Below are 21708 nucleotides of genomic sequence, written 5' to 3' on the forward strand. Positions count from 1 at the left end.
TATTAGTCAAGACTGCCTTATTCCTACTGCAGATCATCTGAATCAAGTGTCTTGAGGAAAGCCAAAATGTATTAGCTCGTATAATTCACAAAATCTAAGGAGTAAATTCTGGCTTTAAGGATGACAACTAGGGGGCTCATATGATGTTAAAAAAACAACAGCAAACTCCATCTCTTAGTCTGTGTTACCTTCATTCTCAGGTTGACTGTCTTTGTGTGGTTACAGGTGGCCACTGCTAGCTCCAGATGGATGCCCTAACCACCTCCAAGTTTAACAGAAAGAGAACTTTTCCTTAAGCATTCTAAAAGAACTAAAGAACAACGTCCTGGAATTGAATTTCAGTCTCAGGGTGGACTCACTTAGGTTATGTCTTCATCACATGATGATAGGAATGGAAAGCCCTGATTGGCCAGGCCTGAACCACGTGACCATCCCTAGATCAGGAGTGGGGTCAGCCCCACCCACCTGAACTGTACCTGTACTGAGGGTGAGGAAGGGGTGATGCCCAGGGGAATTAGAGCATAGGTACCAGAAGAAGAGGGAGTGGTTATCAGGACAGCCAAGCAGCATACTCCTGCTATAGTGAGTGCTTGAGGCAGTCCTGTAGCATGTCCCCACAGAAATCTGCAGGTTGGAGAAGAATGAAAGCTATAAGGACTTTATTTCCTTGTTATGCCACCATCGTAGATTCACCCAGTCTCCCAATTTGCTTCACTGGGCAATGTCGGGAGCTGTCCTTTAGAGACCAGCCCTGTCTGAGATCAAAAGCTAAACATTCTCATAGAACTGGTATAAAAGTTAGTAACATCCTCTTGGATAAAAATATTGAAATATGAGTTTATAAAAAAATTAAAAGCCTGAAAACATTCATACCTTTATCCTGGTAATTCTACATCTTGGGATCTATCAGTCAAAAACAAACCAAAAAAATAAAAAAATAGCCAAAATATATATAAGCCTTCGTGAATAAAGATGTTAATTGCAATGTTATTTAAAATTGTCAACATTTTGAAAACTGCAAATAACCAAGAGGCCTAATAATAGAAGACAAGTAAATTATAAAATATACATATGATTATATTGTTGTTAACAATATAATCAATATAACAACAATTGTTAATAATTGTTAACAATATAGATGTTGTTAAATTAACATCTAGGAATTATGTTGGTAAATGATATTATATGGGAAAAATAATATGATATTTACCACAATCTCTTCAATATTGGAGGAGAATCCACGTAATTTTTATGTCAGTAATTGTGTGCCTTCAAAAATAACTACAATATTTTATGACAAAAGTAAAAGTGTTATACAAGAAATTAGACCTGAGCTGTTCAGGCTAGTGGTTAACCTGTTCAGAGACACTCAGGAAAGATTTTAAAGGTGACCAATGTACTAGTTTCCTATGGTCCAGCTGCAGAATTTATGGCCAATAGTACATCCAATCCAGCTTGTCAGTGATGACAAGCAGCAAGCCACTTCCATTAGGCTCAAGTTTTCCAGCTTCAGCTTGAGAATAGATGGGATTTCAAGCATCTATACTGAGAGGTGCCAACGAAACCAGCCAGGAGCAAAATTACCAGAATTCTTGAACCAGGCAGAACCAGGGCAGACGGCATCTCAAGCACCTTCACGGAGCAGTGCCGGCTGACCCAGCCAGAACTGGAACTGGGTACCATGTCAGTTCCACTTGCACTCAGTAATCAGAGAACTCTGTGACCTTTGATCCTGGTGGAGCTGGAATTGAAACCAAAACATGAGGCATAGAGCTATCACAGGAGCACACTAACTTCCCACTCATCACCGTGAATTGAAGTGGAGGGCCTTAACAAACCATCCAACAGAACCAGTACTCCTTGAAGTAGTAGCTCAGAAGCCACTCACAAGTTAAAGGAACAGCTGGTGAAAGGTGGCCCCATGAGCAGACAGCTGACTGCACTTCAAAATACTTTAAAGTTTATGAGAGAGCTAGCATTGAGCTATTGAAATTTACCATATAAACTTAGGACTTCAGAAGAAAATTAGACATCCTCCATTGCCTTTTTGTTCTTTGCTTCCTGTGGTATTTCTTAATTATTGGTGGGTATAACCAGCTGTTTTTGAAGCCGTCATACTGGTAGGACTATTTATGTGAGTTGTAAACACCTATTATTTTTGTTACTGAAGGTAGTTCAACTTGGACTCTCTGTGTGAGTGGTTAAGAAATCTATCCAATATGGGTTAAGCAAATAAGGAAAATTATTGCCTTCATTAGCTGAAAAGTTCACAGGCGGGGCTGGCTTCAGGAGTGGCGTGATGAAGTGGCTCCAGTACAACCACTAAGAATCATTTCTTTTCTGAGATTCAAGTATAATTAATTCTCTTAGGATATTGCCTTTGTTCTCAGATGCAGGGGCTTCTCCTGCCTTACTCCTCCTGTGGTCATAAGATGACTCCTCTAGCTCCCCCTGCTAAATGCTTCCAGGTCCACACCACAGGGAAACAGAACTTCCTTCGCCTAACTGTCAAACACAGGGCATGGACTTACCATTATATCACTGGAATAAGATGCACTGACTGGCTTCTCCGCATTAGGACTCATTCCGAAAGTTCAATGGGTAGGAGGTAGGGAAAGGTAATCCCAACCCAAACCACCTGAGCAGAGAATAAGTAAAGGATAGGTCCCCAAAGGAAATGTGGGGTGCTGCCTTACCAGACAAATGGTATGCTTGTGGACCGATTCAAGCAGAAACCTACTACTAGAGACAATTTAACTGTAGAGGCTGTTATTTACCAATGACTGCACTCTTCTTCATCTTAGGATCAGAGCTATTTGGTTAGTTGTTTTGACTATATAAACCTGATAGCCAAATCTTTGTCAAATATTTAGATGAAAAACACATATGTAAAGAGAGAGAATAGTGCGATATTGCTTGTGGTAAATGTATCAGATCATTATTGGATTAAATGCATCTTCCAAATTTAACAGCCTGTGCAACAAAAAAGACCTGAAAGAAGTGTGATACAAGTGACTTTAAACCTCAGGGGGGATTTTTCCCCATCTCTAAAATGGGAACGATCATTGCAAGTTGAGCTGCTCATTGAAAACATTAACAAGGATTTCTGTAAAGTGTGGTAATGCAATGCTTGCCTCATCAGATTTTCAGTAAATGCAAGTTCCTAAAGCTGCCATCTTTGTCCTAAGCTCATCATCAAAGGTAGCCTCATTTCTGATCAGCTTCCTGAGGTCTCTGAAATAACAGATATGGATGTGAACATTAAAGGACAACGTAGGGGCCATCCTTGATGGCTCACACCTGTAATCCCAGCACTCTGAGAGGCTGAGGCGGGCGGATCACGAGGTCAGGAGTTCGAGACCAGCCTGACCAACATGGTGATACCCCATCCCTACTAAAAATATAAAAATTAGCTGGGCATGGTGGCGGGTGCCTGTAATCCCAGCTACTCAGGAGGCTGAGGCAGGAGAATCGCTTGAACCTGGGTGGTAGAGGTGGCAGTGAGCCCAGATCACACCATTGCACTGTAGAGCAAGACTCTGTCTCAAAAAAAGGACAATGTATACCCAAACCCAGGAAATGGAACGTTCTGTGATATATCAAATGTCTCCCTAAAAAAGAATCGTAAATATAATATATTCTGTCCCCATGGCAAACTCCAACCTTTGAATACTGACAGTCTTTGGAGAGATTCCAAAGGCACATTTTTACACAATAGGTAAAAATGTTATCACTGCTTAAAGATGCCTACCCTAGATGGAGGAGGGGGAGTGACAGCTCCAAGAACATGCTTGCCACCTTTCCAAAACAGTAACCCAAATCTAAATGTCATATTCTTTCTTTGTGCTTGTGCTTTGTAGACTCTGGAAAATCCCAAGTATGAACTGATCATCGAGGCTCAAGATATGGCTGGACTGGATGTTGGATTAACAGGCACGGCCACAGCCACGATCATGATCGATGACAAAAATGATCACTCACCAAAATTCACCAAGAAAGAGGTAAACCTCTGTGCCAAACACCAACCACCATTGTGGTCACAGCTATGATTACTGATTGATGTTAATTCACGTACCACAGCTCCCGCTGGCTCCCGTTTCAAAATCAAAATACTCCTTTGTGGGAGAGACGATGGTGTTTTGCTGGAATTCTTTCTCGCATTTTTATTTTGTGTATGTGTGTGAGGCTAAAATACCAGAGCACGGTGAGAACAAAAGCACTGAATCTTGTTAAAGTCCATAAGAAAATAACTTTTAAAGCCCAAGTGCCATTTTCATAGTTTTATTGGTGTTATTTAGCGGTGAGTTATGAGAGTCCCATTGTGATTTTAGCATAACAATAACTATTTTTTTCCAGCAAGTACAGATTGAGAGGCCAGACGGAGCAGCAGCAAGGAGGTAAAGCAGATTTCCTAGTCAATAACAATGTGGCCCAGGAGCTTATAAATAACAACCAAGTTAGCTCGTCTAGGAGAGCCGTTACTTATTCTCAGTCCCCGTGCTTTTATGATTATGGATCATGGTTGTTGTTTCCATTTATTCCAAGGGAGCGATGTTCGGGGAAGGGCACAGTACACAAGATCACATTCAGTTGCTAAACTCGTGCCCAAACCAGGAAGCTGTTTGCAGTATGCATTTGATGGAAATGTGGTAAGATCATGGCTTTTTTAGGGGCCAGGGCCAGGGCATGGATTTGATGCCCTTCTTACTGACCAAGTGAAGAATATGGAATAGGTACGATGGCCCCTGACTTTTGCAGAGTCTTTCCTGTATGCACCATGGTGTCTCCACCTGAGATCTGTTGCTTCATTTGACTGTGTGAGCCTGGCTTTGCCATTTTACAAATGAGCTTACTGTGATGCTCGGAGAATCTAGAGAACAAGCTCCAAGGTCATGGACAGAAAAAGTGGCAGAAACAGGAAGTGAACCAAGTTCCTGTGATTCAAAACTGTACTCTTAACTGTGGTGCTGTGCTTTCCTCATCTGCCATCAATGCTTCCAACCTCCATGGTGTTTGGAGAAAAAAAAAAACCTATATAGGGACCTGCAGTTGCCCCAACCCTCTCTGGAGGAATCTCAAGGCTACCTGGGGTGGCTTGAGACAGGTGGATCCTCTCAACCTCCAAGTTCCCCAGTGGCCTCTGTATTAGTTCATTCTCACACTGCCGTGAAGAACTACCTGAGACTGGGTAATTTAGAAAGAAAACAGGTTTATTTAGCTCATGATTCTGCAGGCGGTACAGGGAGCATGGCTGGGGAGGCCTCAGGAAACATTCAGTCATGGCAGAAGGCAAAAGAGGAAGCCAGCGCATCTTCACATGGAGGAGTAGGAGAGAGAGAGCAAAGGGGAAGGTGCCACACACTTTTAACAACCAGATCCATGAGAATTTCATCGTGAGACAGCATGAAGAGGATGGTGCTAAACCATTAGAAACCAACCCCATGATCCAGTCACCTCCCACCAAGCCCCAACAACAACACTGGGAATTACAATTCAACATGAGATTTGCGTGGGGACACAGAACCAAGCCACATCAGACTCTTCACCTCAGCAGCCCTGCATGGCTCACTCAGGAGGTAGATGTCCCCCTTTCTCCCTCTGGTGTCTGGGGCACTCAGGATTCCAACCTCACAGCAGCAAAGTCCACAGAACTTGATCTGCTCCATTCTCTGACTTCCCATGACAGGGTTCCTCTCGCTGCTAATAGAGACTGCTCACTCTTGCCATGGTTCCAAACTGGTATTTCAAGAACACCAGTTCTAATTAGTTCCTAACAATTCTAATTCACTTCCAAGAAATTAGTCCCACAAATTATACCACCAGCGTGGGGATAGGAATGAAAAAAATATACTTCAGGATCAAATAGATGTAGGAAACACTGAATTGATTACTTTTAAATGATTTATTTAACTGCAGGACTTCTGATTAATTTTAAAATGCTTTGTGTTTCTCTAACAGGGTTAGGCATGGTCTATAGGGTTTCTCATTCTTCTTTGGCCTGGGGACTTTTTTTTCTAGGCCACCTCATGTGGCTTATTGAGCTGGTGTTTCATGGACTGTTCATTGGGGGATTTTTGTTTATCTTTAGAATTTCTTTTCAACCTATTTCAAAATAAAAACACAAAGCACATTGTAATATTCAATATAAACATAACAATGAGAACAAAAATAGGATAACCCCAACCCGAAATATGAAGATGAATCTGTGTTACTAACTGTGTGAGATTAATTAGTTACTTCAGTGCCACTCTGAATTTGGCTCCTGTGACTTAGGAAGAAAAGAAATGTGTGCCCAGTTATGGACTAAACACTGTGAATGAGAGACTGTTGTTTGTAATGTCACTGAATCCAAGGAATAATTTAACATGGACTTTAAAGGTTAGCCACCATTCCACAATATCATATTAATTTCAAAATATCATATTGTAAATACTAAAAGCATACAATGTTATCTGTCAATCTTAAAAAATAAATTTTGAAAAAAAGAGACACTGAGTAGCATAAGGAAAATGTATCCGCCTGTGAATACTGGCAGAAGCACAAAAATTTTCTTCGAGTGGACATTAGACAGTGAGCTTGAGATTCCCACATGGCAGAGCTGATACCTAAATTCATAAAGAGAGATAAGTAATCAGATGAAAAGAAGTGATAACAAGTACACTAGACTCTCATTTGGATATTAAATGTCCCGAAGGAGTCTTTGCCCAATGTTTGATAAATTAAATTCGTGGTTAAACTTTCTATCATGTTCCTGAAAGGCTGATGTTCTTTGCTGTTGAAAGGGATTCCTACACTTTGGATAGCAACACTGCTGTAGGTAATGTGTGATTGGTAAGTAAGGAGGGGGTGCCGGAGCCAGACTGGGTTCACATCCCACTGACCGCCATGTGGTGTGAGCATGTTAACTGCTCTACATCCCCGTCTCTTCACCTGTTAATGGGCTGATCGCAGAGCCTACCTCATTAGGTCATTGTGAATGAGCTAATGACTAAAAGCACCTAGATAGTGCCTGTCGCCCAGTATTCTCTAAAGTACAGAGATGAGGACAGCGGTGATGACACTGCTGATGAGGATGGTGGAAGGAAGGCCACGATGGAGAGAAAGGCTGTGATGAGAAAGATATGATGATGACAACGATGTTTCCAAAATGTCAGAGGCCAAATGACATTCTTATCCAAAGGGCTACCTCCCCTCCAGGATGAAAGGCTACTATTTTCCTTTAAAGTGATCTATGATTCTGCTCAAGTACTTCAAAATACATGGTTAGGACCCTAGAGTTCAAGGGGAGAAGCAGTTCTGCAGGAGAGGTGGCAGAATCTGTGAAATGCATCATTATAAGATCAGGGCTGGGGACAAAAGCAAGAGAGACCAAGAGAAACCTGCTGCGGAGAGGAGAGCTCCTAATGAGGACCGGCTCAGATGCAGCGGCCTCTAGGATATAGAAGAGGTAGAAAAACAGGATGCCCTAGAAACAGAGAGGAAACATGGGGCTTACAATCTTAAAGTTGAAACAAATTTTAGAGATGAAAATCAAGATTTAGTCATTCCAAAATAGAAATGGTGATCATTTGGAGTTGAGGATGTCCAGAAAGCTCTCAAGAAGATGTTGTCCTATGTAAATTTTTTCATATCTTAGGACATTTCTAAGTTCATAAGAATACATGGTTTTGGGAAACATATAGGGTTTTTTAATTCTACCTTACATGATTTTCCCTCTCCAGAGAGATACATCTTTTTATCTATTTTTGAAATCTATATAAAAGAGGAGTTACGATTGATCACAAATAATAGAGCCTGGAAATAACACTATTGAACAAGATAGAGGTATAGTTTCTCTCACTTAAAAGTTTGGAAGGGAAGGTTGGGCATGGTTGCTCATGTCTGTAATCCCAACACTTCAGGAGGCGGAAGTGGGAGGACTGCTTGAGCCTAGAAGTTCAAGACCAGCCTGGGAAATATGGTGAAACTCTGTCGCTACAAAAAAAAAAAAAAAAAAAAATCCAGGCATGGTGGCATGTGTCTATAGACCCAGCTACCTGAGAGGTTACAGTAGGAGGATCGTTTGAGCCTGGGAGGTCAAGGCAGCAGTGAGTCATGATCACACAACTGCGCTCCAGCCTGGGTGACAGAATGAGACCCTGTTTCAAAAAAAAAGTTTACAGGTAGACAGACCCAGGCCAGTTTGGTGATGTCATGATATCAATTTCCCAGGTTCCCATTAGCCTTCAGCTCTGCCTCCCTCATGGCTGCCTTGTGGCACAATAGGGTCACTGCAGCACCAGGTGTAATAGCCAGTAACAGGAAGTAAGAAGCAGGGAATGGGAAGAACAAAGGAGGACCTGCCACCTGAGTGAATGTCACTTGAAAACTCCCCCAGAAGACCAAGTAACTTCTGCTTGCTTCTCCTTAGCCTCCCTTACCTGTAAGGGAGGCTGAGAAATAACTACAACTGTCTTCACTTGGCATGCTGCATTTATAGTGTTTGTTTAAGGAAGGTGATACTTTAAAGGTTACTTTTAAAAGTAAATTCTTATTCCAAAGTAAGCTCGGCCAGACATGGTGGCTCTGTAATCCCAGCACTTTGGGAGGCCAAGGCGGGCCGAGGCAGGCAGATCACCTGAGGTTAGGAGTTCGAGACCAACCTGACCAACATAGTGAAACCCCATCTCTACTAAAAATATGAAAAGATTAGCTGAGCGTGGTGGCACATGCCTGTAATCCCAGCTACTTGGGAGGTGTAGGCAGAATTGCTTAAACCAGAGAGTTGGAGGTTGCAGTGAGCTGAGATCACGCCAGTGCACTCCAGCCTGGTGACAAAGCAAGACTCAGTCTCAAAAACAAAAAAAAAAAGAAAAAAGAAAGTAAGTTTGTTTATTTAGTCCTCTTGTGTTCATTTACAATGGCTATACACTTGCTGAGAAGCAACGGCCACATCTCTCCTATTCTCTGTTATATCCCGGCAGGCACTCAATAACAGAGCATCTGCCGAACGCTTCCTGAAGATAATTTTAACTTCAGAACAGCGTCACTGCGTATGATGAACCAAGATTGTACTTAAAATTGCCGCTGATACATGAAATCAATTTTCAGTCATTGACTTTCATGCAAATTTAGGTTGGAAAAACTAGTTTTTCTCTGTGGAGGGTTTTCTCTAAGTTTTCTTAATAGCTTGTACATTTGACTTCAACTAAGTGTTAGTTTTGAACTTCTTACATAAGGTGTTTTGAAATGATCTGCGGAAGTCTAGTTAAACTCTTCAAACGCAGACTTTAAACTACAGACGAAACCTTCAGCAGCCCCATTTGTGGCTTTTTCGTTCTTGTCTCTAAAGTTATTTAAAAAAAAAAAAAAGATTTCTGATTTGTGGCTAAAACATGGTTAATGCCCAACCAATATTGATTGAATAACTCATATTTTCACATAAATCTCAGATCATGGGGATTAATAAACTCCCTATTAATTTTTAAAGAATGTGTTTGCAAGTGATTATAAGATTTTAAAAAAACAGAGAATTTCAAATTTCATTTTCCAGTTGTACCTTAAAATGACAATTGGTCATTTAGATTTAATAATTTACGACTTTTTGGCAATTCAATGAGTTATTTCTAAGGTAAATGTTTTGGTGTTTGAGCTATAACATGATCATACCTATAATAAAAATGACATAAAACTTGTAAGATCCTGTCCTCCAGGTGGAAAATGAGAGATGGGAGAATGCTCCAGTTTTCATAAAGGGACAAACGTAAATGGTAGGAGTTAGGAGCTGTCAAGCTGCAACTGAGCCACAGGCAGAAATTCACATCAGGTTATCAAATGAATGCTGGAGTCCAGGCTCCAATTTCTAAAAGTCAGTGTGGAGTCTTAAAGAATACATGGTGCCTCAAGTATCTTCTTTTCCTGTGGGATATTAGCATTTTTTCTTTTTTTGAGACAGGTTCTCATCCTGTCACCCAGGCTGGAGTGCGGTAGCACAATCACAGTCATGTCTCACTGCAGCCTCGACCTCCTGGGCTCAATCAATCCTCCTGCCTCAGCCTCCTGAGTAGCTGGGACTTCAGGCATATACCACCATGTCCAGCTAATTTTTGTTTTTTGTTTTTTTGGTTTTTTGGTTTTTTTTTTTTTTTTGGTGTTGTTGTAGAGGAGAGGTTCGGCCATGTTGCTTGGGCTGGTCTTGAACTACTGGGCCCAAGCAATCCGCCCATCTAAGCTTCCCAAAGTGCTGGGATTAAAGGCATGAACCACTGTGCCCAGCCAGTATTAGCATTTTTAATTAACATATTGACTTAATTAACTGCCTAATACAACCTGTAGTAGTTTTTCTCTTCCATGTCTCACTGCAAACTCTATGGTCACTTGTTCATATAACAATTATGTAAGATCATTGTCTGTAGAAATATAAGAACTAAAGGTGTAGGCTTTCTTCTAGCAGGGTTGATAGAAATTTTCTGTGTCATCAAGAGTTTAGAAACTTTTTTTTGTTTTTGCTTTCACAACACATTTTATTATTGGAAAACTTGTGCACATTTTGAAAATTATCATCAAATTTAAGGACGTTTCTATCATATATACGAGCTATGCCAAGCTTGTTCACCTCACGGCCTGTGAGCTGGAGGCATGCAGCTGAGGATGGCTTTGAATGTGGCCCAACACAAATTCGTAAACTTTCTTAAGACATTGTGAGATGTTTTTTAGTTCATCAGCTATCATATTAGTGTATTTTACATGTGACCCAAGACAGTTCTTCTTCCAGTATGGTCCAGGGAAGCCAAAAGATTGGGCATCCTGGAGCTATGCAATTTCCAGTGTTCTTGTGTAAAAACTAATCTTTAAATCAATGACACATATTAGCTAAGTTGTCATCCACACCCTTGTGTGGGGCATATTATGAGTTTTATGTTATCTTTATGATGCAAGCATGGCAGGTCAAATCAGCAAGAATTTAAATCTTTTTCCAATGTATTCATTATGATTCATGCTTCTTCATTAGTGGCTTTATGAAACAATCAAGAAGCTATTTTATTTCTTGTGTTAGAAATTTACCTTTTCCTGTTAATAAATTATTTAAGGCAGAATGATGTCAGGATACCTATTTATTTCATTGTTTAACTTTATCACTTTTGCTTATAGTCCATTCAAGTTTTTAATAACAGCTTTATTGAGATATAACTCACATACCATAAAGTTCACACTTTTAAAATGTACAATTCATTGGTTCTCATGATATTCACAGAGTTGTAGAATTATCATTACTGTCTAATTTTAGAACATTTTCATCATCCCAAAAAGAAACCCGAATCCGTGAGCAGTTACTCCCCATTGCCCATTCCCCCACCCAGGCAACCACTGATCTACTGACAGCCTCTATGCATTAGTTTATTCTGGACATTTCGTATGAGTGGAATCATGCAATACGTGGTCCTTCCTTACTGGCTTATTTCACTTAGTGTTATGTCTTCATGGTCTGCCCACGTTTTAGTGTGTCTCAGTACTTCATTTCTTTGTGTGGCTGAGTAATACTCCATTCCATGGTTATACCACATTTTATCCATTCATCCATTGAGGGACATTTAGGCAGTTTCAGTTTTTGCCCATTGTGAATAACGCTGCTGTGAACATTCATGTACAAGTCATTAAGTCTTTATCTGCATTTTCTCATCCTAAATAGCTAGAATAAAAAAATACCCATAATATCACTTCAAATTAGTAATCTGTAATTCCTCAGTTGTTTTATTGAAACATTTCAAAATGCCTTCCTAAATTGCAGTTAATATGGCTTATTCAAGATTTATCAACTTCTTTTTATTATGTAACTTTCATATAAAAAAAAGTACACAAATCCCGAGTGATTTAATTCTCAACAGATTAAACACAAAACCCAAATCAAGACACAGAATATGATCAGCAACTCAAAAGCTTCCTAGAGTTCCTGCTAGTCCCACCACCTACTCAGTAACACAGCTCCTCTCCTGACTTCTTTCACTATCAACTAATTTTTTCCTATTTTTATCTTTATATAAATAATTACAGGGTGGACTCTTGTGACTAACTTTTGTGAGATTTATCTATATTGTTGCACATAGCCATAATCTATCCATGTTCATTACCATACAAATATGTTTCAGTTTGCTCTTCCATCCTAGTATGTGTAGACATTTGGGTTACTTCCAGCTTGGGGATAATTTGGGTAATAGTCGCATAAGCATTCTTGAATGTGTCTTTTGGTGCATATTTGAATGCATGTATGTGTTTCTGTTTGGGGTATATCTACAGGTGAAATTGCTAATTCAGCTTCAGTTAATTCCACCAGAGTAGTTACTCCAGTTTACAATGGAACACTCCATGAGAATCTTGACTGCTATATATTTTCCCCAACATTTGGTTGTATTGGTTTTTTGGTTTGTTATTATTTGTAGCCTTTCCAATGTGTATGTAGTGACGTTTCACTGAGGCTTTAATTTGTGTTTCTCTGGTGACTAATGACGTTGGCCATCTTTCATCCATCCACTGGCTGTTGGGAGTCTACTTTTGGGTAATACCTGTTCAAGTCTTTCAGCCATTTTTTAAGTTGGGTTATTAGTCTTTCTCTTATCGACGTGTTTATCTTTATTCTCAATGTCAGTCTTTGAGTTATATACATGTTGCAATTTTTTTTACACTCTGGCTTGCCTCTTCACTCTCTTAATGAAGGTGGAGTCCCAATTTTAATGAATTCCAATATTGATTGATGGTTAATGTCATCTGTGCCCCATTTTTGCCTACCCCAAAGGTTTAATTTCGTTGACAGATATGAAACAATTTATATTTCAATTTCCTAGCTTGTGTTTTTCCAGGAATTTGTCCATTTCATCCTTTTTCTCTGTTTTTCTTGGTTGGTCTTGCCATGGAGTCATTCTATCAATTTTATTCATCTTTTCAAAGAAACTATTTTTCGTTTTGTGGATTTTTCTGTATTGAGTGTTTCTTTCTTTCCTTCTATCTCTTTGGGTATCTTTTGCTATTTATTTTTCAAGCCCCTAAAAATGATACTTAAATCATTGATTTTCAGTCTTTTTTTCTAGTGTGTGGATTTAAGACTATATAAATTTTCCCTTAAGCATGACTATAGTTACATTCCACAATATGTGCTATAATGTATTTTCATTATCATTCAGGTCAAAAATAGTTTTGAATTTTCCTGGGTCGCTTTTGTGACTTGTGGTTTTCTATAACTATATTGCTGAATGTGACATATTTGGGAGTTTTTTTATTCTTTGCCATTAATTTCTAGCTTCATTCTACAGTGGTTAGAAAGCATCCTGTATATGATTACAGTCCTTTGACATTTGTTAAGGCTTGCTTTACAACTCCATATGTAATCAATTTTGATAGATGGCCCATGAACACTTTAAAATAATGTTAATTATGTAGCTGTTTAGTCTAGTGTTCTATATACATCAATTAGGTTAAGGTTTATAATTTTGTCATTCAAACCTTCTATATATGTTTTATTAATCTACTTATTGTATCAGTTACTGAAAGAGTAGATATATCTATAATTATAGATATAACTATCCTGTTAGTCCTATTAAATTTTTAAAAAATTAATTTGAGGCCGTCTTATTAGGTGCATACAAATTTAAAATTGTTATATCTTCCTAATGTATTGACTGTTTATCATTATGAAACATACCTCTCTATCTTTGCAAATGCTTTCTGCTTTAACATTTACCTCACCTTGTATTAGAATAATTATCTTACCTTTCAGTCAGTGTCATCATGGTATATTTCTTTGTGTCACTTTTTTCTTTCTGATTTTCTGTAATCTTATATTTAGACTGTGTCTCTTCTAGGTGGTGTATGTATGGGCTTTGATTTTTTTAAATCAATTCTGATAATGCTACCCTTACTTGAATTATTTTGCCCATTTACATTTAATGCAAGTACAACATATTCATGTTTAAATCTGCCAGTCTAAGTATTTGTTTTCTATTTCTTCCTTTTTGCCAAATTTTTTTCTCTTATGTCTTACCTTTTTCTAATTTACTTTGATATTTTTTATAATTTCATATTCAGCTCTAATAACTTATTAGTTATACTTTATTTTCATATTCTTGTAGTGACTTCTGAGAAATTACAATATATATTCTCAACTTATAGAATCTAACATCAAGTAGAATTTTTAGCACTTGCTGGGTAATACAAGGACTTTAGAAAATATGAACTCCTTTTATCATCCTCCTACCTTTTGAGATATTGTTGTCATGTTTTAAGTCTGCATCAGTTTATGTTTTTCTACTTATTTACCATTTGTATTATTATTTATTTCTCCCTATTTCTGTGCTTCCACATGGAGCAATTTTCCCTCTGATTAAAAAATTCCTTTTATTTTAAAAATACTGCAAGTCTGCTGGTAATAAGTTATCTCATATATTGTTTGTCTAAAAATGTCTTTTTTGCCAGAATTTTTGAAGCATATTTTCACTGGAGGTAAAATCTTGGTTGCCAGCTATTTTCTTAGAGCGCTTCAAAGGTAACATTTCATTGTCTTCTGACATCTATCATGTTTGTCAAAAGGTCAACTGTCAATGTTGCTTTTAACTCCATTGAAAAAAACATGTCTCTTTTCTCTGGCTGCTTTGAAAAACATTCTTTGTCTTTACTTTTCAGCAGTTTAACAGTGACATGCTGAATTGTGGTTTAATTTGTATTAATTGTACTTGTTCCTTAAGTATCTCAATTCATAAACCCAACTCTTCGAATATTTCTTCTGACTAATTTTTTCTTCACTGGGACTCTTACACATGAATGTGTTTGTGTATGTGTATATATGTGTGTTTGTGTATATATGTGTTTGTGTATATATGCACACGTACGTATACAAACATACATCCTCCACATAAATATATATAGACTTTCTGTGTTTCTGTTGACATATTTTTAAGTTCACCTATCCTCTCTTCTGCTCTGTTTAATCTAATGTGCCCATTTATTGATTTAATTACACTCTGGCCAGGCACGGTGGTTCACACCTGTAATCCTAGCACTTTGGGAGACTGGCGGGCAGATCATTTAAGGTCAGGAGTTCAAGACCAGCCTGGTGAACATAGTGAAACCCCATCTCTACCAAATAAATACAAAAAATAGCCAGGCATGCTGGTGCCCACCAGTAGTCCCAGCTACCTGGGAGGCTGAGGCAATGAGAATCACTTGAACTTGGGAGGCAGAGGTTGCATTGAGCTGAGATCACGCCACTGCACTCCAGCCTGGATGACAGAGCGAGATTCCACCTCAAAAAAAAAAATTAATTAATTAAAAATAAATAAATAAATACATATACTCATTATATTTTAAATTATGTATTTTCCATTCCTTTTTTAGAATAAAATTATCTGCTGAAATTCTTTGTTTTACCTATTTTCATGAATTTTTTAGTCAAATTATTTACAACTCAATGTCTGCTAACTCCAGCATCCATTAATAGATGCTTCTGAGTCTATTTCTATTATCAGTCCTTTTCTCTTGGTTTTTGGTCCTTTGTTAGAGTCCCCTGGCATACCTAGGAATTTTTCCATTTAATTTTGGGCAACTTATATGAAAATGTTTAGAGATTAGTTGAGACTGTAGCTGATGGTTCCCCCAGAGAGGATCCCCTTTTGCTTTCTGAAAACAGACAAGAGTAGGACAGGATGACTTTAAGTCAGTCTGACATGGAGTTGGTTCGTGATGGGACTCAGGCTTTTTCAAGGGTGGGTCTACTTCCCAGTGTCCTCTTCTCCTCGGGTGCAGCTTTCCTGGGGTCCTAACTGAAAGTCCATTATGCTTCCAGGGCTCCTCCACTTTGGCCACCTTGCATTTCACTTCTCAGTCCCTTGTCTCTGCTGAAAGCTCTCCTTGGCCCTCTGGCCTCTTAGACAGCACCTTCTGCTCAGATGCGTAGCCTCCTGTTCCTCTGCCCTCACAATCTAGGAAATGCCTTCAAGGTAAAAGTTCTGTGGAATATTGGTCTTGCTTCAGGGAATTTTCCTTCTCTCCAGGATCCTGGACTCTCAAGTATTGGCTGCCTTGCCAGCTCTTCAGCACATTCAAATAAGCGGGGAGTTTTATATTAAATCCATATCCTGGTTATTCTAGATTTGAGGGTTGGTCTAGAAGAAGCTTGCCCCAGTCATCATAAAAAATCTGGATTAGCTTTTTAATCTGGAGTATCAGGACAATAGCAGTAGACACGTTGTAGATATAATTCCTGTGGCAGAAAGCATAATATTTTTATTTTAAATGCAGAGAAATATAATTAAATGGTTTAACAGTACCCACCCCATCTCATCCCATGTGCTTCAAAATCAACTTATTTCAGTAGAAGTTTAAAATGTTTGAAGTGTCTCCTACTTGATATCAATAAGCAAGAAGGGCCTCTAAATCCAAGAGAGCTGAACTTGGCTTTCTGATTCTTCATTTAATTTGACATGAATATCTACAGTTCCCTTAAGTCTTTGGGATCTTTTCATCTGTTTTTGATAATTTGGAGACTCCAGATATGAAGTTAGAAGACACCCCTTTGTGCTTCCACCGTTTGCCGGAAGCCTAATTGAAGTGAATATATTTATTCAGTCCTCCAGGGTTCCACGCAATATATTCGAGTGCTTCAAACAAAAGCCTCCTACTTGGATAAGCGTTTACTTCCTTTAGGAAAAGAGCTCTTTAACTTCAGATGCACCTGTGTCTAAACACTGACCACGTGATTACACATTCTGCTTGCTCCAAAGAGATTAATCCAGAAAGTCAACCACATATTTCTTAGAAGATCGAACACATTTCAATTATCTGACTCAGGTGACTTTTCTGCAGGGTGGAGTCCAAGACATTTTAACTACCAGATAAATCTTTGAAGATGATTAAATGTTTTTCCAAATAGTCTAGACTCCCTCTTCCTATAAAGCCTTTTATAGCTATTATAGTGATGTATTTGAGGGTTTTTTCCTGATACTCTAAAATCACATATCTGACAGTTTTCAATGTGGCTGAGGTTTTAAATAAACCTAAATATATGCTACTGGGATCTCTATCTCATATTTTGTACAGAATGGTGGGGAATATCAATATGTAAAGAAATGGAATTTTTGGAGAGAAGAGAACAGTGTGATTTCAGTGCACGGGTACCAGCAATTTCCAACTCTGTAAACAGTGCCATCACTCCTGATTACATCATTTCCTGTTCTTTCTTGTCCTGACCAACACTTTGTCCAAGGACTCTAAGAGATCGTCTGTTGCAAATTGCATTCCCAACTTCCCATCGCATAATCGAAGAGGGGTTTGCTGCAAAACCACCAACACCTTCATTTCACATTTATCTTCACTTGAAAGGGGTGAGTTCATCACTTTCTTTTCCTGCACCAAGATCATAGGAAGACATGAAATCATCAACTAAATCTTCCAGTGTTCAAATATCAGAGGCTCTGGAAACAGCAGGTATGCAGCTGAATGTTTTTGAATAAAAGAGAGTGAAGGGAAACATTTGTACACATATAAGCAACGATCTATAAATAGAAGCCATCATCCAAGCAGTATATTTCCAACTAAGGAAAAGGGTGGTATGTGCATTCCTGGATTTAATTGTTCATACATACAAGGATGAGCTATCCTGCAATGTTGGAAATGCCCATGCTGATTATAAACTCTGTGTGGAATATCAAAACATCTGGATTTTTTAAGTGAAAAAAAATAATCTACCCTGTGGCTATTTCTTCAAGTCACTCCTAAAGGTAGACAAGGCAGCCAGATGATTTATTGCATTAATCACTCTTTCATAATTATATTCATGATGTGTTGATCTCCATCATCCCTGTGTGAACCTCTATGCAAATTCAGTGCCTTTGCTCACCCTCTGGTTATGCTCAAGAGTCAGTGGCAACTCAGTGACAATCAAAGCAATTTTTCACCACAGCTGGCAGAGTCTTACCACCGAGCCACTCCATAGCACCGTGGCCTCTGAAGACTTCATCCATCTGCTTCTATTCAAAGATAATATCCTCATACTAAGAGCAACAACTACAAAGTCACAAAACATCTACTTTTTTAACTCTAAGAATATGACATGACTACACCTCCATTATGCAGTTTGCAGAATGAGAACACAGGAGTTCAGAAATAGAAAGCCAAGAGCAGCATAAATGGAGCCTGTTGGAAGATGAAACGTCCAAGCCCGCACTGCACCTGGAAGCCATTTTGTACTGAACAATTTTAGAAGTAAGGTCTTGGGTCTGATGCATAGACGGTTTCAAACACTGTCCACCCGGCCACAGCCTGCCTTCGTCTTAGGCTACATGGTAGCTCTGTTTACCCCAACGTGCCAAGCTTTGGCATGTCTTCGTGCCACTGCACACTCTGTTCCCTTCTTCCTGGAATGCCTTTTCCTTGTTTTGTGCCTGAAAAACTCCAATTTATCCTTCACCACTCAACTTATAATCCCTCAGGTACTTTGCTGCTTCCTCTTCCTTGTCCCAAAACATGTTAGCCCCTCTTCTAGCCTAGAGTTACCTCATTGCCTTTCAGTCGTGGACTCACAACCCCTCTCCCTAATCCCCTTCAAATGCTTTGCTGTTTAAGCCCATATCCTTTTCATCACTGCCGCTAGGGCCAAGCACAGGGGCAACATCAAGTGTTTAATTAGAGGTGAGCTGATTATTCATGCAGCAAATACTTATTACAGACCTGTGTTTCAGCTTCTAATGTACTATTAACTATAGTATTATATACAGTGTTACCTGTATACCATGATATGCTGTGTATAGGTAATATTCTGTTATGTATGCTATTCTAGTCTAATATGCACGTACGCTAATATGCACATATTCTAGTCTAATATATAAATCTATTCTAATATGCACATATCCCAATAAGTACATTTTCTATTCTAATATATAATATATATTCTAATATGCATATATCCTAATATGCACATATCTATTCTAATATGCACATATTCTGTTCTAATATATAATATCTAGTCTAATATGCACATATCCTAATATGTACGTATTCTTTTCTAATAATATATTACATAAAATATCAAATATGCAATATTCACCTTCTGGTGTGCTATATAAATATTTAATTGCTTATTGCCACTCTCACTAAATTAGAATGTAAGCTCCCCAAGAAAATAAACTATCTCTTTTGTCATGTGCTGTGGCCCAGCACCCAGCCTGCCGTGTAGTACATGACCAAATAACTGATGAATTAATGAATAAATGATCAGTGCTTGACAACAGAGACAATCAAAGTCTTTGAGTCGTGTTGTTGAAAAGCATTTGCAGCCAGGTGTGGTGGCTCATGCCTGTAATACCAGCATTTTGGGAGGCCGAAGTGGGCTGATCGCCTAAGCTCAGGAGTTCAAGGCCAGCCTGGGCAACATGGTGAAACCCCGTCTCTACTAAAATACAAAAAATTAGGCAGGCATTGTGGCATGTGCCTGTAGTCCCAGCTGTTTGGGGGGCTGAGGCAGGAGAATTGCTTGAACCCAGGGGTTGGAGGTTGCAGTGAGCCAAGATTGTGCCACTGAGCTTTAGCCTTGAGGACAGAGCGAGACTCAAAAAAAAGAAAAAAAAAAAAAGAAAGAAAAGCACTTAGAAGGAATCTCATCCAATACACAGCTTTATAGATGAGGGGTGCTGCTCAAGGTAGAAAACAGATCCCAGACCAACCTCACTGTGGCACAAAATGCTGCTGCCGGTGAGAAACCCAGGCCCCAGCCCTGCACTCACATAACAAGTCACAGGATCGGCCCCGAGATTTATCATTTCACTGTGGTCTGCCAAGAGCCAAGACAGTTGGAGTTAAATTCCATCTCAGAAGTGAATAAACTAATCTACATAAACTGCAGAGAGCCCTGAATCTACTTCCCTATCGGTCAAGTAAAAAGGAAAAAAAAACAAGAAAACTCAATGTTAATAAATAATACATAAAGGAATCGTTAGACAGGCTCAACTTATCCTGTGAGTTAAAAAAAAAAAAAAAAATGAAAGAAAGAAAACATTCCACAGCTCCAGTGTTCTGAGCTCATTCTTGTGAGATTAAACAAAATAATTCAGGATTAATATATTCATTTCCTTCCAAACTACAATCTATTTCAGTTATAGACTGAGTATCAGTTTTTCCAGTGTTGATGGCACTTTGTTTTTGCTGTTGACCAACTCAGATCTGAAAGACAGGATTTTATGAGAAGCTTCACCTTCAGCCTGCTTTGCCTGTACGTGCCTGCATTTGTGGATCACACGTGATAACATTATAGTCTCGCTTTCCAAGGCACATTCATTCATTCATTCATTCACCTGCTTGCCCATCAGACATGTGTGTGCACCATGCCTCTTCTTTCCCAGGCTCTGTGTTAAGCTGGAGTGCAGGGCAGTGAGTGAAGCAAACAGGGTCCCTGACCTCACAAAGCAAGGCTGGAGACAGCCATCCTGGGCACATCGATCCCGGATGGCCCCTCATGATGAGATGGAACAGGGTGAAGTCATAACAGAGGGGGACTGCGAGGGCACTTGGCATGGAGCTCAGGGAGGGCTTCCCAGAGGAGGTGACTGTATTCATTTCCTGGGCTGCCATAACAAGGTGTTACCAGCCATGTGACTTCAGCAACAGATATTTATTACTTCACAGTTCTGGAGGCAGAAGTCCAAGAGCAAGGTGCTGGCAGGGTTGGTTCCTTCAGAGGCTGGGAGAGAGAACTGATTCCTTGCCTCTCCCCCAGCTTCTGGTGGCCGCCGGCAACCTTGGTGCTCCTGGGCTTGTGCACGAGCACAAGCATCCCCCGATCCCTGCCTTCATGTACACCTGGCTTCTCCGTGTACCTGTGCCTGTGTCCACATTTCCTCTTTGTAGAAGGACACCAGTCATATTTGACTACGGCCTACCATAGCAGCCTCACTGTAACTTGATTCCCTCTGTCAAGGTCCTCTTTCCAAATCAGGTTACAGTCTGAGGTCCTGAGGGTTCAGACTTCAATGTATCCTTATGGGGAGACACAATTCAAAGTCTAGCAGGGACACAGAAGTGGAGGATGCAGATGGAAGCATCTGTAAGAAGACCCCAGCCTGGGAAGGGTGTATCTGACAAGAGGAATTGAAGGCTGCCCAGGGTGACCAGAGCGGCATGAAAGAGCCAGCGGGATGTGAGGCTGGAGAGGGTGGCAGGGGCCAGATCTCACCCACAAGGCGAGGAGGCTGGATTTATTCCAAGTGCACAGGGAAGACTCTGGGGAAAAGAGGGAGGGAGGGGGCCGGGCGCAGTGGCTCACGCCTGTAATCCCAGCACTTTGGGAGGCTGAGGTGGGCAGATCACAAGGTCAAGAGATGGAGACCAGCCTGGCAAACATGGTGAAACCCCTTCTGTACTGAAAATACAAAAATTAGCTGGGCGTGGTGGCACGTGCCTGTAGTCCCAGCTACTTGGGAGCCTGAGGCAGGAGTATTGTTTGAACCCAGGAGGCAGAGGTTGCAGTGAGCCGAGATTATGCCCCTGCACTCCAGCCTGTGGACAGAGCGAGACTCCATCTCAAAAAAAAAAAAGAAAAAGAAAAAAAGATATACGGAGGAACATTCCAAGACTCAGAGCCCCCATGCTGCTCAGGAATACTGTTGGTCCATAAGGGCGAGTCAATGGCCAGGAGATTGCTGGAGATGCCAATAGCATGAGACCCACCACCTATGTCCTTCACCCAAGTGGGAA

The 21708-nt window shown here is 39.8% G+C and overlaps 1 protein-coding gene across 3 annotated transcripts in view; it reads left to right on the forward strand.

Moving 5' to 3' along the window:
- The window catches only part of CDH13 (cadherin 13), a 1192767-nt gene that overhangs the window by 995312 nt on the left and 175747 nt on the right, over positions 1-21708 (forward strand). For all 3 annotated transcript variants that reach the window (XM_011942172.1, XM_011942173.1, XM_011942174.1), the window contains one exon: positions 3861-4001. In XM_011942172.1, coding sequence (XP_011797562.1) covers positions 3861-4001 — 141 coding nt within the window. The remainder of the gene's footprint in view (positions 1-3860; positions 4002-21708) is intronic.

The sequence above is a fragment of the Colobus angolensis genome, unplaced genomic scaffold, assembly GCF_000951035.1.
Source record: "Colobus angolensis palliatus isolate OR3802 unplaced genomic scaffold, Cang.pa_1.0 Scaffold207, whole genome shotgun sequence".
NCBI classification, from domain to species: Eukaryota; Metazoa; Chordata; class Mammalia; order Primates; family Cercopithecidae; genus Colobus; species Colobus angolensis.